Source organism: Balaenoptera ricei, chromosome 2, assembly GCF_028023285.1.
Source record: "Balaenoptera ricei isolate mBalRic1 chromosome 2, mBalRic1.hap2, whole genome shotgun sequence".
NCBI classification, from domain to species: Eukaryota; Metazoa; Chordata; class Mammalia; order Artiodactyla; family Balaenopteridae; genus Balaenoptera; species Balaenoptera ricei.
Window position 1 is genome coordinate 144,686,622 of NC_082640.1, and position 25,751 is coordinate 144,712,372.

Here is a 25,751-nt window from a genome sequence, read left to right on the forward strand (position 1 = left end):
TTATTGGGTCTAGCCTTTATAACGGGTGACTGTTTTTTTTTCTTTTTTTTTTTTGGCCAGCCTCTGCGGCTTGCAGGATCTAAGTTCCCCGACAAGGGATGGAACCCATGCCCCCTGCAGTGGAAGGGCGGAGTCCTAACCACTGGACCACCAGGGAATTCCCATAAAGGGTGACTTTTGCCAGAAAGGTGTTAGTGGAAGGGCTGAGGTGGAAGCCAACCAATTGGTTGAAGAGCAAACTTGCACCTGAGTGGAGACAGTGAGTGGCTACCTATTTATTGCAGACTAGCAGTTTCACTGTGATGGAAAGAAGAGGAAGAAACCATGGTAGCAGGTCTCCAGATGGAGCACATTTATAAACTTTGAGGCAGTAGTCAGCAAAGGTACCAATGACAATTCAGGAGAGAGAAACAATGATGGGACAAGTCCCAAAGAAGACTGAAAGAGATGGCATCAAGCTCACAGGTGGAGGGAGGCATTAGTCTTGAAGAACTGGGCCATCTCCCTCCCACTAAGACTGGGGGGAAGGAGGTTAAGAGTAAGTTCAGATATAGATGCATTTATAGGAGGGGAGAACATTGAGGGAGTGCACCTATGGAATACTTCATTTTGCTTAGTGAAACGGTGGCAGAATCATCTGCTGAGAAGGAGTGTGAAGCAAGCACTGTAGTGGTCAAGGATAGCTGCTGCTGGATGAAGCAAGCCTGGAAGACAGGTAAGATAATTCTAGAGTGCTGTGCTGGGAGCACAGCTACATTGAAAACCAAGAGTTTTCGATAGCTTTAATATGTAGGTAGGAATACATAATTCTCCCCAGTCCAGATGGAGATATGTGAATCAGCCTGTCCATGTCTTTGGGCAGGTTATGAAAGTTAGAATGAGGTTGAAAGTACTGGAAATGGGGACCATTTGACCATAGCGCTCTCTGGTTCCTCATACTCTCCTGGGGCCTCAGTTCTACAAGCAAAATCTGTGCCTACAATGGGGACTGCCAACCACTGTTCTCAAAGGGAAAGAGGGTCAAAGAGCAGACTGTCAGCACTCAGCCCTCCCCACCACAAGTTCAAAGGGAAGAATCAAATTGTTAACTAAAACACTTTACCTGGGAATCTCATAGTGTTCCAGGATTACAGGTGGTAAAACAATATACTAATATTCATACTTTGATTAAATTCTATAGCCCTCAAATTTGATGTATGTCTTTTCTTTCATTTAGGATAAAACAAAGCTAAGGACACTCATATTCATGGCTTTATGTATAACACATAGGATTAGTAGGATTAAGAACCACATGGCATGTAAAATAAAACTACACAAATATTTAATTGCGGTTTGAAACACACGTATCTTTAAACATTGTATGTACATTTGGAAATATAGCTTTGTTTTGTACTTTTTAAAAACCATAAATGGGATCACATTGTACTTACTATACATCTCCATTTATTTACCCTTAAGGTATTTAGGAGGTCTTTCCATGTAAGCACCTGTGGCAACTTTTAATTTCCAAAGACGCCACAGCCAATACTTCTGGTCCCACATGCTCTTTAAGAACTTTGCCTCTCCCCGGTCAAGAGATAGGGTCTATTTCCCCTCCTCTGGAACCTGGACAAATAGAGTGCAGCAGAAATGACACTGCATAATTTCTAAGGCTCAGTCATAAAAGGCAATATGCTTTTACCTGGCTCTCTCTCTCTCTGTTGGCATACTCGCCCTTGGAACCCAGCCACCAAGCTGTGACGAAGCCCAAACTAGCCCATATACTAAAAGACAACATGGTCTACATGAGATCAAACTGCGGTCTCCAGCCAGCATCAACCATCAACAGGAGAGTGAAAAGTTTTCATCTGATTCTCCTCAGCCTCCAGTCTTCCACTTGAAGCCCTATGCATGATGGAACAGAGAAAGTCATCCCTGTTGTGCTCTGTATGAATTCTTGACCCACAAGAATCTGTGAGCATAATAAATAGTTGTTTTATACCACATGTTGTGGGGTAATCTGCAATGCAGCTATAGTAACGGGAGGAGTGCCAATATATGTCTGTTTCAATCTTTTAAACAATAACATAATTAACGGTAATATTCTATAGTATTTATGTATCATAAGGTCATTCCTGTATTGATAGATATTTAGGTGGTCTGGAATTATTTATTCCTACTATAGACAAGGCTGAAATAAATAAGCTTCTACATGTCTATTTGTGCACAAGTGTATTTCTATAAAAACCTATAAATGAGTTAATAAATACACGTAAGATATTTAGGACAGTGCCTGGCACATAGTAACACATTATATTATTATCTTTATCACTATAGGTTGACCTTCTAGATAGAAGGTGATGGTACTTCCTGAACATCTTTAGTGACAAGTACCTTAACAATTGTATCTAACAGCTACGCTACAATGAATTCTACTTTTTAGTTTAGATTACGGCAAAAATTGCAAACAGAAAATTATATCCCTGAAAACATTCATCTGCTGCAGACCTGCCCAGCTCTACATTCAGTTTAAAAAACTTAACTTCCTCCGTGTGCTGGTGAGTTAACACTACCTGTGTTCGTCTTATGGAAATCGTGGCTGTGGACCAGAGCGGAAAGAGCGGAACCTGCCGCTCAGGCGCGTGCGGCAGTTCTCTTCCCTCTGCATCCGCGCAGGGGGACCACTTGTTAAGAGCAGGCGGGGAGCAGGTTCAGGACACCTCTTGACTGGTGCTTCTCACCCTATCACAATGCGGGTCACAAGTTTAGGAATGTGCTTCTTAGCCATTGTCACTCTCTTTCAACGTCTCTAACTCTTCCCCAGGCGTGCTTGCAGCTGCCCCGCACCTGTTAATCCCATTTACTTCTAGTTTTCCTGGGCGGGGTGAAGGGGATGAGGAGAGAGGCAGAGGACTACCTGTCCACTTTCTCTTGCTTCGAAGGGGCAAAGACTAAACCTAATCCACATTGCAAACGACCAGGTTTCATCAGTCATTCCCATATTTTTCACAGTTCAAAGTTTTTAACTTCCTCTTCTTTTCAGGGATTTTTCTCTCCAGATTTGCTCCATTTTTAAGGGACGCGGGTAGCCCTCCCCCCACCCCCGGTCAGAGCTAAGGTTAAACGTTGTACAGCTGAGGAAAAGCATTTTTAGGAGACTTGTCCAAGGCCGGGGCAGCAGGCCCGGAGCGGGCGGGCTTCGCGGCAGCTCCGTGGGAGCGCCTGTCCCGCCCATCCTTCCCGGGCCTCGCGCTGCAAGATCCGCGGGTTGAGCCCCAAGGCCGAGGACAGTGGGTTGGGAGCTGGCGACTCCAAAGCCCTCTACAACTTCCCCGCCCTACAGCCCCACCCATTAGCACGCGGTTTTCCCCGGGGCCCGTAGGAGCCACCTTCGTCCCCGCCCCTCCACAGGTCACCTCCCTCCACGCCCCTTTCCCTCGGCCCCGGCAGCCGGCAGGCAGGGAAGTGTCGTAAAGCCAGGCCCAGGAAACTTTACCCGGGGTAACAGCCGAGGCGCTTTACGGCGACGGCGGCTGAGGGTGAGCCTTGGCGGCGGTGGAGGTAGCCGCGGCGGTGCGGGAGGCGGCGGCGGCCGAGGAGGAAGAGGAGTGGCGGCAGTGGCGGCGGTGACCTGTGCGGGGTGAGCCTGCGGTGGGGACGGGGAGGGGCCGCGGGTGACAGGACTGGCGGATGGGCGCGGGCGGACGGGGACGGTGGCCGGCTGAGCAGCTGGGCGGCGCTGAAGAGTTGGGGGGGGGCCCGCCGAATTGGGGCGCCAGCTCTGTGAGGGACGGTTTCTGCCTTTGTTTCCCCCCCACACCCTCGGCGACCCCCGCCCCCCGCCCCCTCTGCTCCGCGCTCGTCGGCCGGGTCTCATGGCTTCCCCTCTCGGTCTGTGTCTCCTCTAGGATGGCGGAGGTACCGCCTGGGCCTAGCAGCCTCCTCCCACCACCAGCACCTCCGGCCTCGGCGGCGGCCGAGCCCCGCTGCCCCTTCCCGGCGGGGGCCGCCCTCGCCTGCTGCAGCGAGGACGAGGAGGACGACGAGGAGCACGAAGCCGGCGGCGGTGGCGGCGGGAGCCCGGCGGGCGGCGAGGCGACGGCGGCGGCCAAGGGGCATCCGTGCCTCCGCTGCCCCCAGCCGCCGCAGGAGCAGCTGCAGCTCAACGGATTGATCAACCCCGAACTGCGGCACCTCCGGACGGCCGCCTCGCTCAAGAGCAAGGTTTTGAGCGCGGCCGAGGCGGCCACGGTCACGGCCACCCCCGCCGGGGGCCCCAGAGCGACTGCCACAAAAGGAGCCGGGGTACACTCGGGCGAGAGCCCCCCTCCCTGCCTCCCCAATAATGCAAGAACTGCGCTCCCCAGCCCCGCAGAGGCAGCGGCGGCGAGCGATCCCGCGGCGGCCCGCAATGGACTGGCGGAGGGCACGGAGCAGGGGGAGGAGGAAGACGAGCAGGTGCGGCTGCTGTCTTCATCCCTGACCGCCGGCTGCAGTTTGAGAAGCCCTTCAGGCCGGGAGGTTGAGCCTGGGGAGGATCGGACTATACGTTATGTCCGATATGAATCCGAGCTGCAAATGCCCGATATCATGAGACTGATCACCAAAGATCTGTCTGAACCCTACTCCATTTATACCTATAGATATTTTATCCACAACTGGCCACAGCTGTGCTTCTTGGTAAGTGGGTGGAATGAAAAAAGGGTGAACCCAGCAGAGAGATCGAGGCCGTGCGGGGCAGGGAGTGTGAGGGCTGGATTGGCAGTGGATGTATCCTGCATTTCATAGTACGTTACGTGATGTAAAGTGCGTGTATGCACTCCTCATTATTTAATGAAACTGTTTTGAAGGTAAGGCTTCATGATCCGGGTTAACTTGATACTGATGTAAATGCAATAAGCCTGTGTGATGCATGTTGGGGGTCTTGTATCCTGTTTACATTAGCTTATAATCATGTTTAACCGTCTTTAATTATCCTCCCTCATCCTCAAAGCACTTTGCAGTCATTTAATTTGAACAGGGTTCTGTTCGGATACAGCCCTTATTAATCTCTCAATTACAGCCATAATCAGGGAAGAGTGTATGCGTAAACATGTTTTGGTGAACATGATTGTCAGTAAACTTGCTGTGGCCACACTGGAGAATTAAATCTTAGAAGCATATTCCATAATTATGGAGATTGTTTCCTTTTACTTCAGCAGGGCAGTTAGCAGTTGTAGCCAGCTTGCTTTCTGGTGCACGGTTGCAGAAGGTGCTACTAACACTTCTGGTGGCTGAAAGACTCCTGAAACTTGAACAAAATACCCTTTTTGGGAGTGTAGGAAACTAAGTGTGAAATTGTTACTAATCTAATTTTTTTTTCTTTTTTTTAAAGAAGCTGGTCATAGATATGCTTAAGTTCTAGTACTATTGCTGGCTTGTGTGTAATATAGTTGACAGAAATTTTTTCCTTAATTTATGAGTAAAAAAGACTTGGCTTAACCAAACAAGCTGAATAATTTTTTTTTTTTTTTTTTTGACTTACGTAGTACTGGTAGTACCAATAGTTTCCCAATAATATTGACCAATTTCAGTCAATGAAACCTTTCACTTAAATATTGATGACAGGTATGTGCTTTGTATCATGTCCTCACAAGCATGTTGTTTCCATTGAATTTTATTGAAGAAAGACAACATGCTTTTAAGGAGCGCTTTATGATATGTGAAGGGAAAAGCCACTACCGTTATTTATTGTTTTAGAATTGACTTAATTGCATTTACTAATTCCCTGTAAGATGCTTTGACAATACTTTAGAAATCTGTCTTTTTGATTCTATAGCTTGGTGGTGATCTGAAAATATAACCTCAGTATTGTTGATAATGGTAGCTGTGCTATTTTCTGCGTTCACTTTGCTAAACTTCAGTTTAGTATGTTTGTTTAAACTGGGACTTATTTTATATTCTACAAAACTGCTCTTACAGGATTCTAATCGCTGCATCAAAATAGAAGTTCTAAGACACGTCTGTGTCAAATGAATATGGGAAGATGGTTTTCATAGCATTATTATAAATGTCATGTCAAATGCTATTATAAATTCTGAAGATTGTGGATTGATTTAATTGTAAGTTAATTCACAAAAGCGTACAATTTAGTTACACTTTAAATTGAAATAGTGTATGTATTTCTGTTAATTCCAGAAAATAGTTGTGTATGTGTGATGATTAGTCAACTTTTGAGTTCTGGTATTACCTAGACCTCTTTCAACTTGTCTGCCATTTTAAACTCTGGTAAACTGAATATTAGTAAACTTTAGTTTGATTTTACATAGACTTCTCCAAATTCAACAGCTAATTTGAACTTTAACCCTTAATAGCCAGTTTGTTTAACATTAAACTCTGAATATCTAGAAATTGTGATAATACGCAAGTGGTTGACCTGTAAAGTTTACTAATCCAAGTATGGATCTGGAGGTATTGAACATAAAACAATAGTTAAACAATCAGAGGCCATTTGGAACTGGGGCCTTTATATTGACGTTTGAAAAATCTGAATTTCTCATGAGAACTAATTTAAAACAAATATAAGTGTATGTTTATTTCAATTCATACTATTTTAGAACTATAAAGGATCCTAGAGATAATCTAGTTCAGCTTCATTTTTTTTTTTTAATGAAAAAAAATTAAAGACCAGAGCGACTTAAAATGTTCACATCTCCAGATATTTAGTGTCCGGAGATGTAAAGCTAGAACCCAGGTCTCCTGGCCTGTCATTATGGAAGCAACTAAGAAGCTGAAAAATGACATACCCTTGAGTCATTCAGCCAAGATCCTTGTGTCACCAAGTTATGCTTCACCAAGGAATAGTTGTCCTTGCAGATATCGATCTTAAGAGACTAGAAATCTCCGAAATGATCCTGGTTTCCATGAGTAACCTGCAGTGGATCAAATGGAATATATGCTGTTGAACCTTAGAAAATCGTCAATACTTGACCATATTTGACTAACAAAAGTGACAGTTTCCAATGATTCTTCCTAATAACTGTAACAGATGTGAAAGTATGGTACTGTACAAATGGGAGGCACTGTCATTTTCTCTGTACTTAACTAATTTATCTCTGTCTCTTTTGAGTTCATGGTATTTTCAGTTGTTGGTGCCTTTTTGAACTTCTTAAACTTATTACCAGTGATATACTATAGTACTTCTCTTATTTGTTCTAAATTTAAATTTCCAGATTCCTCTGTTTTCCTATTTGTGATATTCTGGAATTTGGGAATCCGTATTTCACACAACTTATATTTTTCAAGTTTTATAGATTGACAAGCATTTGGCCTTGTAGAGTTCAATTTTAATCTTGCCTGGAATTTTTCAGTTCCTATCCTTGGAAAAAAGAACACACTTTAATAGCATGAGTTCCAAATGTATGTGCAGAAGCTTTTATTTGTAAAACCTTAACATGCAGTTCAGGGATTCTTGTAAGTGTATATTCATCAGCAATTTATCAGGAAAAAATACAGAATTGGCCTTCCTCACTAAACATCTTACTAATAACAGTGAATCATATATTGGGCTTTTATTTTTAAATGATGTGTACAACTTGATTTTTGTTCCTATAGATTCTTGATTAGTAAGAAATCAATCTAGTCTAAGAGTGAACTAATATAATACTTTGTTTGCTTATTACTTTCTTGGTCTGAGGACAAAGATTTGTTTGAAATGCCTATCCAGTTTGAAAGTATTGTCCAGTTATATTGTGTCTAGTGGTTTTAATTTTTTCCCCTTTTGGATGGTTTATTAACTGTGAAGTGTAGGTGTCCTATAATTTTGTATCATAGATTTGTATAGATTTCCATTTCTCCTAGCTTATGAGGTCAGGTCAAAAATTTTTTAATGTACCTCGCATCTCTGATGTATGCACACACACACACAACCACACACATCTATTTGAAATAAGTTATGTTCAAATCAGAAAATGCTGTTCAACCAGGCAACTTTTGTATATGTTTCAGGACTTAATACAGAAGGAAATTTTACTTTTCAAAAGAATTTTGAAAGAACCAGATTGATTTATCATGAATGAAAATGGAAATAACAATTTTAGAGGTTTATTGACCCCAAATAATTTTGGATTGTGTTGATTAAACAGAAATGAATTAGTGTGGATTGTTGAATTTAATATCCCTTCAAAGTAAATCAACTATACTTCAATTAAAATAAATAAATAAAATTAATAGCCCTCCTGACCTAGTTTAGGCTTGCGTGAAATGGATTAGAATTATCTTGCCTAAAGATTTCTCCACAGTTGAAAAAAAGGCTTTTTAATCAATTTACAGAAAGATGAACTAAAAAAAGTCACAACAGATTCAAGATAAGAGAGGTATTAAGTGTAAATTGGGCTTTGCTTATTGATTTTTTTAACCCATTCCTGGTTTTTGTTGTTGAAATCGTTTCTGAAAAGTTAATTTTATTAAGAGATGATTTGAAGCTTTCATATTTTTTTTATGAGGGCTCTTTACAGCGAACAAGTATTTCTGTCTGACACATTATTAAACAATTGGAACTATTGCCCTGTTTATATTTACCAGAATACAATATTTACTAGAACTTTTTGTTGGTGATGGAATTTTTGAAAAACATATTTTCAATGGTGATACTGGAAATTTTAATGAAAGTGGAGGCTGGTTAGCTTTTATTTAATAAGTAATCTTTGTCTGGAAGGCTGTACATTTTTATTAAAATAGAAAGCTCTAAAAATTACAGCTTTTGCTTTAATATGAAGCTTTGATTTTGAGTTCTAGATATTCTGTGAGCTTTATGGCAATGACTCACACTGTCAGGAGAGTCCTAAAAATGAGACCATCGTATATCTAGTTTTTGTAGTCCTTCAATAACAAAAACCCCTTGGGTAGGATCTAAGGAATACCTTAAAAATAATCCTTTTTCTTTTAGGTTTTTTTCCCCTGGTCAAAATCTAACTATTATTCAGGTATAAATATTATGTCTTATATCTGTCTTTCACTAAAACTTTATTATAATTAAATATAAATTTATAGTACTCTGTTGATAAGTTTCGTAATATTTTGTGATATCTAATGAAAAGACTTTCTTTAAAAAATTACTTTCACGTTTCCCATTTCCCAGATCTTAAACATGTACCTCTTTATTGTACCTAATTATAAGCATCTCATAAAGTACTTGAATGTTTACAATGTGGAAATTTGCTTTTTTTTTTTCCCCTAGGCTTTAATAATGAGCCTAAGAAATTCATGTCCTAAAGAATGTTGAAAGATTTTAAAACTAGAACATTTGAAGGAGTTCTGGGATTTAGATTTCTGACACTTCTGTGACTGCTCTCTTGCTAGAATTCTCATTATTTCTTCCTCCCGCTAAAACACTGACCAGTGGTTGGCTGCTGTTTCCGTGGGTAATTGTGCAATACCTGATGGCAATGTATTCTTTGTAACTGTTTGTTTATTTTTAAGGCCATGGTAGGGGAGGAGTGTGTAGGTGCCATCGTTTGCAAGTTGGATATGCACAAAAAGATGTTCCGCAGAGGTTATATAGCCATGTTAGCGGTGGATTCCAAATACAGGAGAAATGGCATTGGTAAGAAAAATATTATGTCACAAAAAAATGCCTAAGTTCTTTTCATTTTTTTTGAAGCAGAAGACTTAAATGTAAATAGTATGTAGAAATGAGCATGAAGCTGAGGGAAGAAAATTGATTGCTTTTATTTCAAAATGTTTTTAAAATGAATTGTGTCCTTTATTACTGTCTAATTATTTGAGAGATTATCTTTCTAACAGTTAGAAGGTGATCAGTTTTCATCTCCAGACATTGTTTTGATCACATCCAAACTGCTTTGCATTATACTAAGTTCTGCAGTTTTTAATAGCATTATTAGCATGCTTGATCACAGCACTCAAGCAGCTGTCTGTACTTGGGTTAAACGGCCCTCAATCAAAGCAAAATTATGGAGAAATTGTTACCATTATTTAGTACTAGTCATCAAACATTATATTAGCAATTCGGCGAGGACCAGGAGAAAGGAGAATTGTTTCTTACTACTATTCCCAAACTCATCTCTTTTCTGGGCTACCTTTCCTGGCATTTGCAGTTAATCTTATACTCTTGGTTTATAATGGTCATTAGAATCATCTGGGTGGCTTAAAAACAAATGCTTAGGCCCCTCCCCTTGAGAATCTTATTTGTCCTGTTAGAAGTAGGGCTGAAATTTCCCCAGGTGGCTATGATGTAAGCCTGTTAAGAACTGCTGTCATAGTGTCTAAGACCTACTGGCTCTTTGTTCAAGATGGAGGATCAGGTAGACAAGCACTTGTCTGAGCATGGCAAATTCTGAGAGGTACTGAAGCTAAGTAAGTGTTCATGAAAAAAGAGTTTGATGCCTGTACCAGTATTTAATTACTAGCAGTTTTGTCACTTGTAGTTTTTCTTTTTTAAACTATGAGTGTATGTCCAGTTTAAGACTGGTTCACACAGTCTGAGACATCATGAGAAGTCATTATGAATAGGTTTACTTAATACATTAGGTTCAGCCAACTTTTCTTATAGTGTTACAGTTTGCCACTAAGATGTTTAATGAATTGGGCTTGTTATACAAGCCAAGTTTGAGTCTTTGATGTATTAAAAAGAGCTGGTAAGGACTCATGGCAAATGATAGGCAAATTGTCTGGCTACTTCAGAGGGCAGAAACCAGTGCCTTGAAGGTTGCATCCTGGCCCTCAGACATATTTTGTATGGCCCATGTAACGTGTGCTTGCTTGTGTTCATGGTTTGAAAATTGAGAGAGAAAATTTGGATTTCTTCTCTCAAGATCAGATTTAGCATTTGTTTTCCCTTTAACGTGCTAAGTATATCTGACCCTAAACTAGGATACAGACATACCACTGACATCATTTGGTGTGCCCAGGCTTACTATAAGGTTTGTGGAAACTAACACAGTGTCTTGGGCCCACTCTGGGTCACAGCAATTCTGGTGTGATCTTTGTCAAGATTGGCTCAAAGGTCATGGAGTGAGTTCTTACCAGCTGAAGAAGTTCCTGGGTTGCTCTGGCTGTATCTTACCTTTTTTCTTGGAATTAAATAGCATTTACACCTGAGAAAAGGATACATATCAGGAGATAGGTCTTTCAAGAGGAAACTTGTATTGCTATGCATAGGTCCTATTGGCCTCTCAGTTTTAAGTCTAAATTTTTTTTCCCACTTAATTTGAGATAATCTGTGTATCGCATTCAGGGTAGAACCCAGCACTTGACATTTCTTTGCTGCTTATGAATATTATAATTTAGGTATCTTTAAGAAACTAATTACATTTTTTACTTCATTAATACTCAGCTCTGTATTCTAGGTACTAACTTGGTTAAGAAAGCTATATATGCTATGGTTGAAGGAGACTGTGATGAGGTAAGTCTTCCTAAATGTTTAAGACGTTTTATCCTGGGCTGTATTCTACTGGGTATTTTTATAAATAGCCCATAATAAATTGTACTGCAGATTTCATTGCAAGCTATTATTATACAAATGTAACTTGTGCTGAAAATTATATTCCATTTAAAATCACATGAATTTTGACCTAGAACAAATTTTAAGATGATAATGGGAGCTAAAATTTGTGTCAGAATGTAAAGGTAAAATTTTAGATATTTTTAGTAAATAATTGGTATTCAGAGCTCTGATTTGTTATCAGTTAAATCATTTAAGGTAGCTTTTATTATAAACCTTACTGTAATTTACTTGTGTATTGGCCTTGGTTTCTCTCTAAATAATACTTTTTTTTTTTTCCCTGTGGGCCAACTGTGAGCCCATATGAAGAACATTTCACATTTGAAAAAATCTCTCAGCATTAAATAATAAGGCTGGAGGGGGGAAAGACAACCACTTTTTAAATGTAGAGCTATCTGTAAATTAGCATAAAAGCATCTTCTCTCTACAGCTTGTTTGTAAGGCCTGAAGGCGGGTGGTTTCTTTGTATCCTGCAGCACTGTGCTTTACATATGGTAGGTGCTCAATAAGTAATAGTGATGGTTGGGAATGTTAAGATTTACTATTATGTAATGTGGAAGGGAATAAGTATAAACTAGGGAAGTATAGATATCTTTAATATAACAGTGGTGACTAAGAAGGACCAGAGTCGTGCTAGTAATTTTATGGGCGTTACTACTAACACTTGTCTTTATTATTGGAGGGCAAATGTGCCTTAGAGAGTTCTCAAAATACTTGAAGTTCGGTAATTTTTTTCTTAGACTGATTTCAATAAGTAACTTCTTTTGGTTACTTTCTTTTTTTTTTTTAAGTGGGTTTTTTTTGGTACAAAATTTATTCACAGTCACTAACCATCATTATTTGTGTGTGTGTATTTGGGGTGCAAAGTCCTTTCTTTTACCATCTTCAAGATTTTCAACTCTTCATCTTTCTTTCCACTTATAGCTACTATTAATCTTGCAGTTTGCATCCTCCCATTTTCTAAGCACATGTGAATGCAAATGTTTACACATACTTTTTTATACAAATGAAATCACAGTTATTATTCTGCTGTAACTGCTTTTTCTACTTAACAGTGACTCATGAACAGGATTCCATGTCAATACAGGTGTCCTGCAGAGTACTCTCACGCTCCTTGTCCACATTCATACTTCGTAGTTTGACAGATCACACTAAATGGTGGTTGTATGAGAAGGCCTACAGACATATTGGGCACAGGAAAGACATCCTGGGATTTACGGATATTTAATTTTTTTACCCCAAATAAGAAAAGTCACACGTGGCAAAGGATCTCATATTCACAGCTTTTAGTTTCAAAAAGTAAAAGGTACAGTGGGCCTGATTATCTACATCATTGGTAACTAAAATTTGAGTATAAAATTGAATACACATTTTTTCGTGAGTGTAAGTCCAATATGGACCATGGCTGTATTGGCTTAGACAGCTCATCAAGAATAGAAGTCAGGCTTCACAAAAGCTGCTTAACAGTTCGGAGAAATCTTTGGGATGATAAGACCATGTTTTGATCCTCTACTGAGTAGTGTGGTTCCCAGTGAACAGGGATGTTATAAGGAGGGAGTATTATGTCCCTTATGAAAGCCTTTTCTGAGTTATCCTAGTTACTGCCTATGAGACAGGTAGTATGCTTTACCTTAACTGATCAAATGTTTAAATAGTATTGGTTTTTCTTTGAAAGTTCTGAGGAATGATGAGATTTTGGTTATATTGTTATAGTCTTAAGGTTAAGGCCTAAATTAGTGATACATTTTATGGTAGAACTATTCATTGTGGGCCTAAAATTCTGATTCATTTTTCTTTTCAAGCAATGAGTTTTACTCAATCTTAGACTGAAATGGGTATAGTTCCATGAACTTATTTCTGTTGTATGGTTTTAAGTGGATGGTTTTTGCAGTTTGAATATCTCTGCCTCTGGATTAGGGAAGTCTTCCATGGTTTAAAAAAATTGGTTATCTGTGCCCCATATTGTTCAGATAAAGGATTTGCTGTAGAAAGGGACAGAACTCTTGCTTACTCTTTATTAGGCTTTCACTTTCCCTTTCATCGAGTTTTAAACCGTATAAGCAACAAACTCTTCTATCCTCTTTACCCTTCTAATTTTTGATGGTAGTGTTTGTTGGTTCTACTTCCTTATATTACCATCTCATCCTGTTTGGTTTGGTTTCTTTCCCCTCCACTCCAGTGTAACTACTTTGTATTTGCTAGACCCAGTAGCTTCTTGGTCTTCCTCTGCTTATTAAAATGCTTCTCAGTCTTTAAGACCCAATTCAGATATCAACAACTCCTTTTAAGTTTTCCTTGATCCTCTGGACAGAATCAATTGCACCTTCTGTGGTTTTCTTGACCTCCCTTTCTGTAATACTTACTATGCTTAAATTTACTTGTTCAGAGACTGTGCCTTAGCCACTGAGAGCAGAGATACCTTTTCTTGTTTACTGCTATATTCTTAGTACTTAGCATAGCATTTGTGAGAGAGTACATGGTTCATAAATATTGGTTGAATGATCAGTTTTGTGCTTCCAGTATCTTATCTATGCCTCTTTTTTTGCGGGGTGGGGAGTGGACTTCTGAATTTTGATTTGTCTAATTATTTTTTTTTTCGTTAAAAAAATTGTTTTTTAGTTCTTTTCTGTATTTTAGTTTTATTTTTTTATACAGCAGGTTCTTATTAGTTATCTATTTTATACATATTAGTGTATATATGTCAGTCCCCATCTCCCAACGTAATTAGTTTTTAACTTGTCTTTCTCTCTAAGCTTCTAGGAACAGCAATCTTTTTTTTTTTGCGTGTGTGTACATAAAAAAAATATATCTGAAAAAAAAATATATCTGCAGGGTTAACCAAGTTATTAAAGTACCTTTTGATAAAAGCAATTATATATAAAAATAGTTTTGTATATAATTCATTGTTCTGAGGAAAACTTTGAAATTATGATTCTCCAAGAATACAATGACCAAATTATAAAATAACTGACATGTGATTTTATTTCATTAAGTTAGGCCAACCTTCCTTTCTTTTAAAGTGTTAAGAAATTTTGACAAATTATCAGAAAGACATTTGGGAAGGGTTTAAAATTACATTTTCTACTACTTAGGTCGTGCTGCTGTTTTTTTAATCTTACAGAGAGAGATTTTTGAATCTATGAGCCTATTAAGAGAGATTCATTTGGAAATCTCTGTGAAGCTTTACTGTGCACATCCAGTCAATTTTTACTTTCTGTTCCGTTTGCAGAATTTACTTATGACCTTGAGTCATGTTTATATTGCTTTTGGTTGCCACTTATCATTTTAAGATAAATTCAGAGTGAATTAAACCGAGGTTAGTTGAAATGTAGATCTGTACATTTCACAGAGTTGAAATGTAGATCTTGCTTTTGCCCAAATAACAATGGTATTATTCTTCTGGTCTAATAGATCTTTTCATTTTGCCTTACTACGACTTTCCTAACTTTTTATATCAGAATTAGACATGTTTAAACAGCGTAGCTAAAGATCTTTTCCATTTTCTATATATTTGGATCTGACTAAAAAGTTATAGCATCAAAAAAAGAAACAGGTAGATTCATTACTTCATGAATAAGAAATGCATTACCTATATTGCTAATCTGGCTTGAATTTGGTTACTCCTCTTTGTGGTGTGGATGCCAAACATTTAGTGGCTACTAGGAGAAACTTCTTGAGCTTGGGTTTTACATTAGGGGAAATAGTAAGAAAAATATATACAAATAACATGAATGAGTTTTCTTGTGTACCTAAAATAATGAACCCACATGGTGGCCATTTACTTTTATGTACTTTTTTTGGAAATAAATTAGAATGAATGGAGCAGCATGATGAACAGTACTTTACTTTTTAAGCTGTAGATGTCGCTAAAATCTTCATCTCTGGAAATTTAAATTTCAAATTTTTTTTTAGATTTATGGTATGGTTACTATGATATTAATACTCAGAAGTAACTCATAAATGATGAAAATATACTGGAATCAGAATTTCTTAATGGAGTTTAAGTGTGCAGTATGTGACCTTAAAACATTTTTAGTTGACCAGAATCTTCCTATTTTTGTCTGTCCCCAGCCCCTTGGAGCCACCATTCGACACTCTGCTTCTATTAAGTTTGACTATTTTAGTTTCTGCATATAAGTGAGATCACGCAGTATTTGTTTTTCTCTGTTTGATGCATTTCACTTAGGGTAAATGCCCTCCAGGTTCACCCATGTTGTCACACTGACAGTATTTCTGTTCTTAAGGCCAAAAAATATTCTAGAGAGAGTGTGTGTGTGTGTGTGTGTGTGTGTGTGCGCGCGCACGCACGCGCACCACTTTATCCATCCATTTGTTGATGGACATTTAGGTTGTTTCCTTATCTTGGCTATTGTGATAATGCTGTAATGAACATGGGGACCTCTTTGAGGTCCTGATTTTACTTCCTTTGGTTGTATACCCAGAAGTGTGATTGCTGGATCATATGATAGTTCTATTTTTAATTTTGAGGAACCGTCACACTGTTTTCCATAATGTCTGTAGCAATTTATATTCCCATCAACAGTGGCCAAATTTATTTAAATAACCAATAATAAACCTGTTACATGTTAACAAAATAACATACATTTTTTGGTAATGTACAAGATGACTTTTAAGCTTTTTGTGTTTAATAATTATATGTTTAACATTTTTAGTTTCATTGGAAACATATAGTTTGGCTGTGAGACAGTGGCTGCTAGGTAAAGAACAGAGTAAAATGGAATTATTTAAACTGTAAGGATTTTTGGTTGAGTAGTTTGGCCTAGTTAAAGAACTGGATATGATAAGCCTGGGTTCTAGATCCATCTTCTGTCGATATAGTTGTATGATTGTAGGAAAGTCATTTAACTTTTTAAAATCTGTCTCTTTGTGCAGTGTGATGGTGATTCTGATCTTAAAGGGATGTTATGAAGAGCAGTAAAATTTTTCAGTCATCATTGTCGATGTAAGGCCTGTGAGGTGCTAGACAATAAAATAGTGCTTGCCGTCCCTCCAGGAGCTCCTAGCCTGTAATATTAAAAAAAGACTTTCTAAACTGTAATGGTTTGGCTTATCCTGACAATAGTTTGTTCCTGAGGGAATCCGTAGAACTTTACCGTCACCCTTATTTTCTGTTAAGTAGAATTCAACTTGGCCAAGTTTCTTTAGGATTAAAATAACCTTATTATGCTTTGGCTTCCTATATAATATTCCCATGATGTGGACTAAAAGGATAATTTTATAGAGAGTTTCCAGTATAAACCCAGATTCTCTTTTAGTATGTTTATAAGAATTTCATAATTAAATGTTAAAAAGTAGTTACTTTTTTTGTGGCATTTTCTGTTGTGTCAAATAATACATGATCTCTTTGATTAGAGAATGTGAGTGTGCTGAGAGAATCTTTTCATTTTAACCAAAGTGTTAGCCCTTTGCGTAATGTTTTTCTGTAAATTGGGCTTTATTTTATTAATCTGTTAGGATGCCAACAAACCTGAATTCAACTCTTAACTTACACGTCAAGTGTATATTTATGTAGCTATAGTTAGCCTCAGCTGTGTTTTGAATATTTTAGATTGCTAGATATTAATGAATATGGACTTGGATCCCCTTCATTGTGTTAGATCTCCCATTCACTGCTTTGTTTTACTTTGGGATGCAATCACAGGTACAGAAGAGTGGATACTATTAAGCTCTAGTTCACATTTGGAGTCTGGTCTATTCTTGTTCTACTGGTGGCCTTGAGTTTCATTCTCTTGTAAGTTAGAGATATATCTGTTTCATAGGGTTCTTGTGAAAATAACATTATGACAAATGCATGTAATATGAGATAATGCATGTGAAATGCTTTACGTAGCACTTAGTAAGCCTTCAAAAAGTATTAGTTATTTTTTTTACACTGTCGCTCTCCTTTTTATTTCTGTGAAATCAGTTCTAAGTTTTGAGTTGTTGCAGCTTTATTGCTTCTCATATTAATTGTTTTGATTTAACATTTTAGCTGTAATTAGGTGCTGGCATAAAACAGAATTCTAAGAATTACTCTAGAGAATAGTTCCAAACTGGTAAATTGCATTGACCAGACTGGGATGTTCCAAACTGGAGGATGGCATACATTACTGAACATTAAATTCCATTTTTTTAAGAGCAGAGAGAAATTGTTGACTTTTTATTTTCATCTTGAACCAGTTTGCTTGCTGTATAACTTTTATAGGAACATTTTCCCTTGATCTTGAACTATTAATTACTTGTTTTTAGATCTTTTTAAAGTTTGGATTAGTGTGTGATTTGCTCTCATGAGTTGTTTGCATAGGTAATTGTCATAAGATGATACTTTCTGTTTAAGTACTCTGGTCATTTAAAAGCCTGGCAGTACTTTCGTTTGTTTCGTATTTATGTAATGTATGTAATATAATGAAAGGTACTAAGGGCATATATAATTAACAAATGTTTAAGAGCCTTCTATCTGTCAAGCAGTGTGTTAGGTGCAGAGGAAATGGCTGTGAACAAGATACCCATGATCCCTGTCCTTGTTGGGCTCACCAGCTGGGGAAGATGTCATACTCATCAAACATTGAATGAAAGTACAGTTGAACAAGGAGCAGTGCCGAGTGCTGTGGGGTAGTATGAAGGGAAAGAGATACTCTACCCAGTCTGGAAGTGACATGCTAAGGCCAAAAGCAAGAAGAGGAGGATGGGAAGAGTGTTCTTCCAGACAGAGAAAACAGCTTATGTGAAAGGTCTAAGGTGGGAAAGATAATGGTGGGTTCCAGAAACTGAAAGTTTAGTGTTGATCGTGGTGAGTAAGGGGGGGAGACCTAAAGCACAGTTAGCAAGGTAGGTAGAGGCCATATCTTGATGGACCTTTTAGGTCTCTTTAGATTACTGTTAGATTGTGGACGTTTTCTTGAGGACAAAAGAGAGTCAATAAATGGTTGTAAGCAGGGAATTAATGAGCATCACTGTACTTAGAGTGGGAGACCTTTGGGTTAGGAGGTTCTTGTATTTATAATAAAAGTTGATAGCAGCTTAGACTAGAATATTGTCAATGGGGATAGAAAGAAGAGGATCAGTTTAAGAGAGATTTAAGAGAGAAAATTGAAATACTCAATGCTTGGATGTATGTAGGGGGGTGGAGAGGAAAGAAGTACAGAGATGACTCTTAGGTTTTAGGTTTGAGGCATTGATGGGATGGAGATCTTGTTACTGATGTGCGGAATTGTAGAGGAGTTGATCATGAGTTTTTTGGATCCGATGAGTTGAAGTACAGTCTTTTCTCTATTATTTAGATCTGTTGCTTGAATTCTTGTCAGATTTTTTTTATAGCTTGCGATAGAACAGGAAGAGACTCGTAGGCTTTACTTGGGCCTTTGTTTAATTATACTTTGCCCTTTTTTCCCACTCCAAACACCTCGGGGTTATAACATCCCGACAGTAACTGTGACTCACTGTGTTGATTCTCAGTGAGGTAGGTAGAGAATCAATAGAAAGGCAAATAGAGCTATGTATGTAAAAGTTGGGAGGATGGGATAGAGGATATTTTGGTAGGGGAAGGTAGAAGTAAAGTAGAAGAACATCACATAATAGTCAAAAGTATCAGTTCTTCATTGTCAGGGCCACTGGTTCAGTAATATTTTAAAAGACCCAGATAGAAGTTAATACCTCTGTTAAGTGTCGATATCCATAGTGTCTAGACATTCTCAGAATTTAGTTCTCAGAATGTCGTCTCCTTACCAGCAGCAATCAACATCACCTGGCAGTTTTTAAAAAATGCAGATTCTTGGGCACCACCCCAAACCTACTCAGAAACTCTGGAGGGGAGGTGCAGCAATCTATTTTAATAAGCCCTCCAGGTACACTAAAGTTTTGGTACCTTTGATCTAGGTTTGGCAAACTTTCTCTACAAAGAGCCTGATAGTAAATATTTTAGGCTTTGCAGCCCACAGGTCTCTGGTGCGACTGCTCAGGTCTGCTGTTGTATTGAGAAAGCAGCAATAAACATCATGCAGACCAATGGGCATGGCTGTGTTTCAATAAAACTTTATTTACAAAAACAGGCAGTAGGCATATTTGGTCTACGGACGATAGTTTTCAGACTCTGGTCTTGACTGTAGACAAATATGGTAGTTGTCGCCAGGATAAAGGATGACATATTAATGAAAATATAGGAGTTGGAGGTCAATCTGAATAGTTTCAAGTACTGGTTTATTTTCTTAAATCTTTGATTGTTGATTTTTTTCTTCATTTTTTTGTCATACTATACAGGGAATGAATTCATCTTTGTTTTACTATAAAACATATATTCTCACTGCTAAAAATTCCAAACATTTCACAAAAATCAATAGAAAAGAAAATGTCCCCAGTGTTCCCACCCCCCTTGCCCTGAGAGAGAATGACTTTTATAATTCTGATGACTGTTTTTCTGGGTTCTTCCTGTACATCATTAATATTTACTGTTTTCACCATCAACTTTAAAACAATTAAATGTAGTTTCTTTTTCTTAAATATTTGATCTTATTGTTTATAAGTGATTTGTCCAATTATGAAATTATAAATTAGTTCCAAATATAAAATTATAACTTAGTTTTCTCTCTCTTTTTTTGCAGGTTGTTTTGGAAACAGAAATAACGAATAAGTCTGCTTTGAAACTTTATGAAAATCTTGGTTTTGTTCGAGATAAGAGGCTGTTCAGATACTATTTAAATGGAGTTGATGCACTGCGACTTAAATTGTGGCTGCGTTGAGAAACTGACATCAAGCAACAACTTTCCAACGATGCAGAATCGACCTTTGCATGCAATGCAATTTGTACAGAATTGCTTTGCAGGTGGATTTAGTGATTTCCATGCAGCTCTTATCTGTCAGTGTCTCATTTGAGTGTCGCACAATATTTGTTGCACTTTGGCATGGCGCATTTGTTCTGAATTAAAAGAGATTGTTTTAAACTTAAAGAGTTCTTTTGGTACCAACAAGATGTGCCAGTTGATAGCCAAGATTTGTTTGTTCATTTGCAAAGTCTGCTGACATTGTTATTTACACAGTGATAATTTTATCACAGAACCAGGAAGTGGAACATGATTTTTGTTCCTTAAAAAAGCCAATGTAGATTGTAAAAATCTCTGAGTATACTAACATTTCACACAAAACCTGCCATAGTTTTCTGAGGGGGTGGGGGAAAAGCTTCAATTTTAGGTTTTATTTTTTCAATATTAAATTTCCATTCTTGAATATTGGTACCTCAGTGATTAGTGAATGAAAAACAATGTTATGTAGGGTTGGGTGTGTCTTAACAATGAGTAAAGATAACAATTAAATTGCGTCTGCCAGTGCCTGTGTAGATAAGTATATTTGTCTTCATCTCTATAGTTTTTGAATGCATGCTACCTTTTCCTTTTCTTTAAGGCCTTTGCAAGCAAACTTTTGATTTTATTTAAATTCTAAATTTGGTAATAAATTATTTCGGATTTTTATAATTTGGATACTTTTTCCAGGTGAGTGACAGAGTGGTTTACTGTAGAAGTCCCTTCTTTTCTTACAGTAAGAAGTTGAATCTACTTGGAAAATCTTTGAGAAATGACTCAAAAGGGATGAGAAAAGTTGATGAAGCCGGGAATTGCTGGGTTTTAGATGCACTTTTTTTTGAGAGTGAGGGAATTTTTGGAAAAGAATAGAAAAATTAATGTAAATTGGTATGATTCTATTTAATCAAAATTATTGCTAAGCTGTGAGGAACAGCTTTTACAAAGTAGTTGGAACTTTTTTCCCACTTGGTTTGGATTCACATTGCTTCCATTTCTTAAAATGCTTCGCTTTTGGTTCTTGGTCTTGAAAATAAATTCCAAGGTGCACTGTATCTGTTTTAAACTGATTTTCTTTTCTTTTCACTTATTTGTGCAAATTCTTGGGGGAGCTTTGCTTATTAGTTCCCAGGAAAACAAAAGGGAGAAATGGAAAATTCTTCTTGGAATGAGTTCTATAGGTTTTCTTAATAGCCATCACCATGTTCATTAGTTACATTGTGTTTTGGCCAATCTGTGCAATGTAGTTAATTTTAAAGTTGATTGCTTTCAATTGAGTCAGGAAACCTGTGATGGATAATTTATTTGACTGGAAAACCTAGGTACCCATTAAAGAAAAGATTCATTCTCTGTGAAAAATGTTTTGTAGGAATGTATTGTTTTTTCATTAATTTGGATATGCTTTACTTCTGCTCTAGGATTTGGTTTGAATTTTATTTTATGGCTATAATTACTGTATTTTTAAAAACCCTACCTCCATTAACAGTTGGTAAAAGCCCCCTTTCAGGAAAGTTTGTTGCCTTTTTGTTATGTTTTTTTTTTGTTTTTTTTTAAGGGAAAGCTGCTCCTTGCTCAGTGTAGTGTCTTGAAAGTGAACATGGTGACAAGTATTTTTAAAATAAAGATACATAAATTTGGTGAAAATAAAATCTTCCTGTTGATGGGATCATTTATAGTTCCTTATTTTTAAAGAAAACATTTTCTTTCCATTTTATATTGCCTTGAAAGTTTAATGGGCAGAATACTGGTTACATTAAAAATATGAAGACCACACAATACTCAGCTTTCCAGGTGACCATTTTGAGTACGTTTTTGGTCAAACTTCATTTGGACTCTAGCACTTAGAGGAATACCAGTCATAATGATGCTTCTGTTATTTTTAATATGGAGGGAATTGAACTAATAAAATAGTTCAGTACTTTCATTATCAAATTTTATCTCACCACTTTATATTTGACTTGCTGGTTCATAGGTAATGATTGTTGATGAACGTACATTTGCTTGACTCACTAATGAGGACAGTTCTAAAGTAAATACATGCTAGATTTTTAGCTCAGCCATTAATTTTTTGGCAGATTGTCAATGAAACCATCACTACTGACCTTTTCACCCAGAATTGACCAAATTTTGCTGAATTGACTGGGTGTTTTATTAAACATGAACTTAACTGTGTGACTGAAAAGTCAAATGGTTGTCATATTGTTTAGCTGGTGTTTGTTGAATATCTGTGTCTACCTTATGTCATTAATTGGGTGTGCAGAAATTGTTTACTTAAGTGGACTAAAATTTTATCCTCTAGCATGGTAACCCAGCACCAAAATTAAGTCTCCATTTCAGTTGAAGTAGCATCAAACATTAACTTAATTTTTGATATTGGGCTTTCATTTTTCTTATATAATCTTAAAACAGCTCCATTTAAAATTGATAGAGCGAGTTCACTTGGCTAAAACTGAGCAAAATTGGTGCAACTTTCTTTTAATGGGGTGCTGCCTCTTTAAGACTGACTGTACTATCCACTGACACTGGTTTGGCAGTTGCTACTGCTGAACATTTTTATACATGCTACCATGAAGCTATATATGTTAGTATTGAAGAAGCTAACGGGTATACTACCATTTTAATGTGTGGGCTTATTATAATTTCCCTTACATTAGGATGAAACTAGAGAAGTCCACAGATCATAAACCAGACAGTAGTTTTGAAGCTGAAGCCAGCAAAATAAAATAAAAAAAAAAATTACTATTAAAAAATTGGTTTTAATATTTTCTGCCTCTTCCCCAAAGTACCCTCCCCATTTGCTTGACAAATCTATGTAAAGAAGTTTGTTTGTCACATGTTTTAACTTTACCTTGCCCTGTGTTATGGTATTGGCTGACATGTATAAGACTGGATGTGTATATTTATTATGGTGTCTAAAAATCATGAAGTTCATCACTTTCCAGGAGCATAGATAAAAGCAAATTGGTAGTGCATCAGAGTTACTTTTCAGTGCACCATGACATCACTAAAATGAGTGCTATATTGTTATAGGGCTTTCAGGTTTGTAAAAATATAACCATAAATTATATTGACGTCAGATATGAGTTGAGTATCTATAAAATATCATGTGTATCTCAAAATATTGGACTGCTGTTTGATGACTGGATATTGCTGCATAATTTTCTTCTATCGTCCCATATCCTTTTGGAGAGAGAGTTTTAATGGGATTTGAAATGTGCAAGCTGTCTAAATAAGATGCAGTCAAATAAAGTATGGTTAAGTTGTGTTTGCATTTTTCTTTTAGATACAGCTGTGTGCATTTTATGTTCAAGTTGTTCTACTTTCACCTACTAAGAAGAAAAAAGAAAAAATAGGCAATCTATTTTGTTCCCCACTTCCTGCCTTGCATCTAAGAGTTATTTGGAAGAAGTGATACACAATTGTTATCTCTCTCACCTTGTGTTCTGACAGATTTGAAAATAACATGAACTTGATTTTACTAAAAGTATTCAGAGTTATTAGCTCATATATCAGCTATCAATACAAATGAGAGCATTTTCTCATGCATTAAACCAAAACTTGTTTTTCTGTCCTTGTCCCATAGCAATTTATTTGTAAGACAGTTTTTATTTTAATTTACTCTTTTTTGTTTATACTTAAGTAATGTTTTGTTTTGTTTTGTTTTGTCTTCCCCTTGCTAAGACCAAAGGAAAATAGAGCAATATCTAAAGGGCTTTTTGTCCCATTCTTGTGAGAAGCTTTAAATGGCAGTTATGTATTCTTTCATATTTCAAGATTAATGGATATTAGTGGAAGAAGAGATCTGTTTTAATTGGGACTGCTAAATTACTTTCATCATGCCTGTCAAATCTTCACTTTGTTCTTTTATAGTCATGTAGTGAAAATATCTGAGTTCATGTTTTACTTGGGCCCTATATTTAATTCTAAATACTTCATAAATTGTCTTAATAAGGACCAGAAAGTTGATACCGTTCTTTCACACCTATGAACAGAGATCAATAATAACCTGTAGCCTAGAGATATAGTGATACTTATAAGCAACTTTTTAAAAATGAGTTTGAAAAATTTCATAAGCAGATAGCACAATGCACTTTCTTCAGATTCAGAGCTGTCCCATAGCACTTTTTTTTTGATAGAAATGTTATTTGTGCTCTCCAATATGGTAGCCACTAGGCACGTAGCTACTGAACCCCTGAAGAAAGGCTAGTATGATTGAAGAACTGAATTTTTAATTTTAATTAATTGAAATTTACACAGCCACATGTGGTTAGTGGCTCCTGCACTGGATAGCATAGCTTTAGATAATATTTAGACAGCAATAACTGAGGAAAGCAGCTTTTGAAAAGGATTTTTTTAAGACTACTATCTAATTTATTGAAGAATGAAATAGGATCATGATTAAAAATTGCCTTTGAACAATATACAAAAGAGTATACCTACAGTATTTATGTCGACACCTATTTCATTAAAACAGTATTTGTCACCACCCCTCTACCTGCTCCTGTCGTGAATTAGCCATTCTGAGAAAAGCAACCCTTTCAGTTTTTATTATTTGGTAGTTCTCTGGGTTGCAGAGGTGCCGAGATTCAAGTGCCAAAAATTGGTTTCTGATGAGACATATCTTTTTAGCATTAAAATATTTTACATCATTAAGCCTAATAACTTCTCATTTTAAATGAATTTGAAATAATTTTACCTGTAAATGAGATTGGTCATTTCTCGTTTTATGAGTGGTCAAACTGAAACATGGAGGTGTATCATGTTTACACTTTCTTTTTTTTCTAAATTCTAGAAGATTATGTATGTTGATACAAGGGCAAGTGTTTTTGTTTCTGAGAGAACCAGATTAATTTTCCTGTGTTCTCTGGCCACGGTGTGTCAATCTTGATTCTAGCTGGACATCTAGTAAGTATAATTCATCAAAAGAGCAGGCGTGGAGATGGGAAACACCTGGCAAAAGGGAGTGCCAGGCTTGGTATAGCCTGTTAACACTGCTGGGGAAAGAGCTCAAGGCCCACGTTCTACTGATAGGAATCAGTGTTTAATCTTCATGTGAAAAAGACCTAGGAATAATAAAGATCACCAAAGTGCCGAAATCTACCTTCTACTACTTAAAAAAATGTAAACAATGCAGGGGTTAAAAATGTAAGGTTTTTATAATGCTAAGAAATAAGCTCATTTTTAGTTGATGATGGATTTTTATGACTACCTCTTTGCTGTATGAATATATCTCAATTTTTTAATACCTCAATTTCCTGAGAATCTGTATGTATGTTTTTGTAAATAAAATAATTTACCATATGCTAGAGAAAGGACATGGCGTTTAAAGAAATTGTATAAAGACATTTGTGACTGAATTTGTTACACAGTGAATCTATTTGAAATTTCTTAAAAACAGCCTTTTCTGGCCCCCTTGACTGAGGTTTTCTTTTTTGTTTTTTTTTTGGTTTTTTTTGTTTGTTTGTTTTTTTAGTAAACATATT

The 25,751-nt window shown here is 37.2% G+C and overlaps 1 protein-coding gene across 2 annotated transcripts; it reads left to right on the forward strand.

Moving 5' to 3' along the window:
- The first annotated feature begins 3,482 nt into the window (after nt 1-3,482).
- Nucleotides 3,483-23,550, forward strand: NAA30 (N-alpha-acetyltransferase 30, NatC catalytic subunit). 2 transcript variants are annotated; one of them, XM_059914303.1, is made up of 5 exons: nt 3,484-3,619; nt 3,888-4,659; nt 9,439-9,562; nt 11,325-11,380; nt 20,077-23,550. In XM_059914303.1, the coding sequence occupies exons 2-5, from the start codon at nt 3,889-3,891 to the stop codon at nt 20,212-20,214; spliced, it is 1,089 nt and encodes a 362-aa protein (XP_059770286.1). In that variant the 5' UTR covers nt 3,484-3,619; nt 3,888; the 3' UTR covers nt 20,215-23,550. The 2 variants fall into 2 exon arrangements, with proteins under 2 accessions (XP_059770287.1, XP_059770286.1); XM_059914304.1 differs by lacking the exons at nt 9,439-9,562; nt 11,325-11,380 and having other exon boundaries at nt 3,483-3,619.
- Nucleotides 23,551-25,751: the final 2,201 nt, after the last annotated feature.

Bases quoted from the DNA above. Each gene is read 5' to 3' on its own strand.
- NAA30 (XM_059914303.1), top strand. From the start codon at position 3,889: ATGGCGGAGGTACCGCCTGGGCCTAGCAGCCTCCTCCCACCACCAGCA. The intron at 4,660-9,438 runs GTAAGTGGGTGG...TTTATTTTTAAG, and splicing joins GGCCACAGCTGTGCTTCTTG to GCCATGGTAGGGGAGGAGTG. The intron at 9,563-11,324 runs GTAAGAAAAATA...TCTGTATTCTAG, and splicing joins ATACAGGAGAAATGGCATTG to GTACTAACTTGGTTAAGAAA.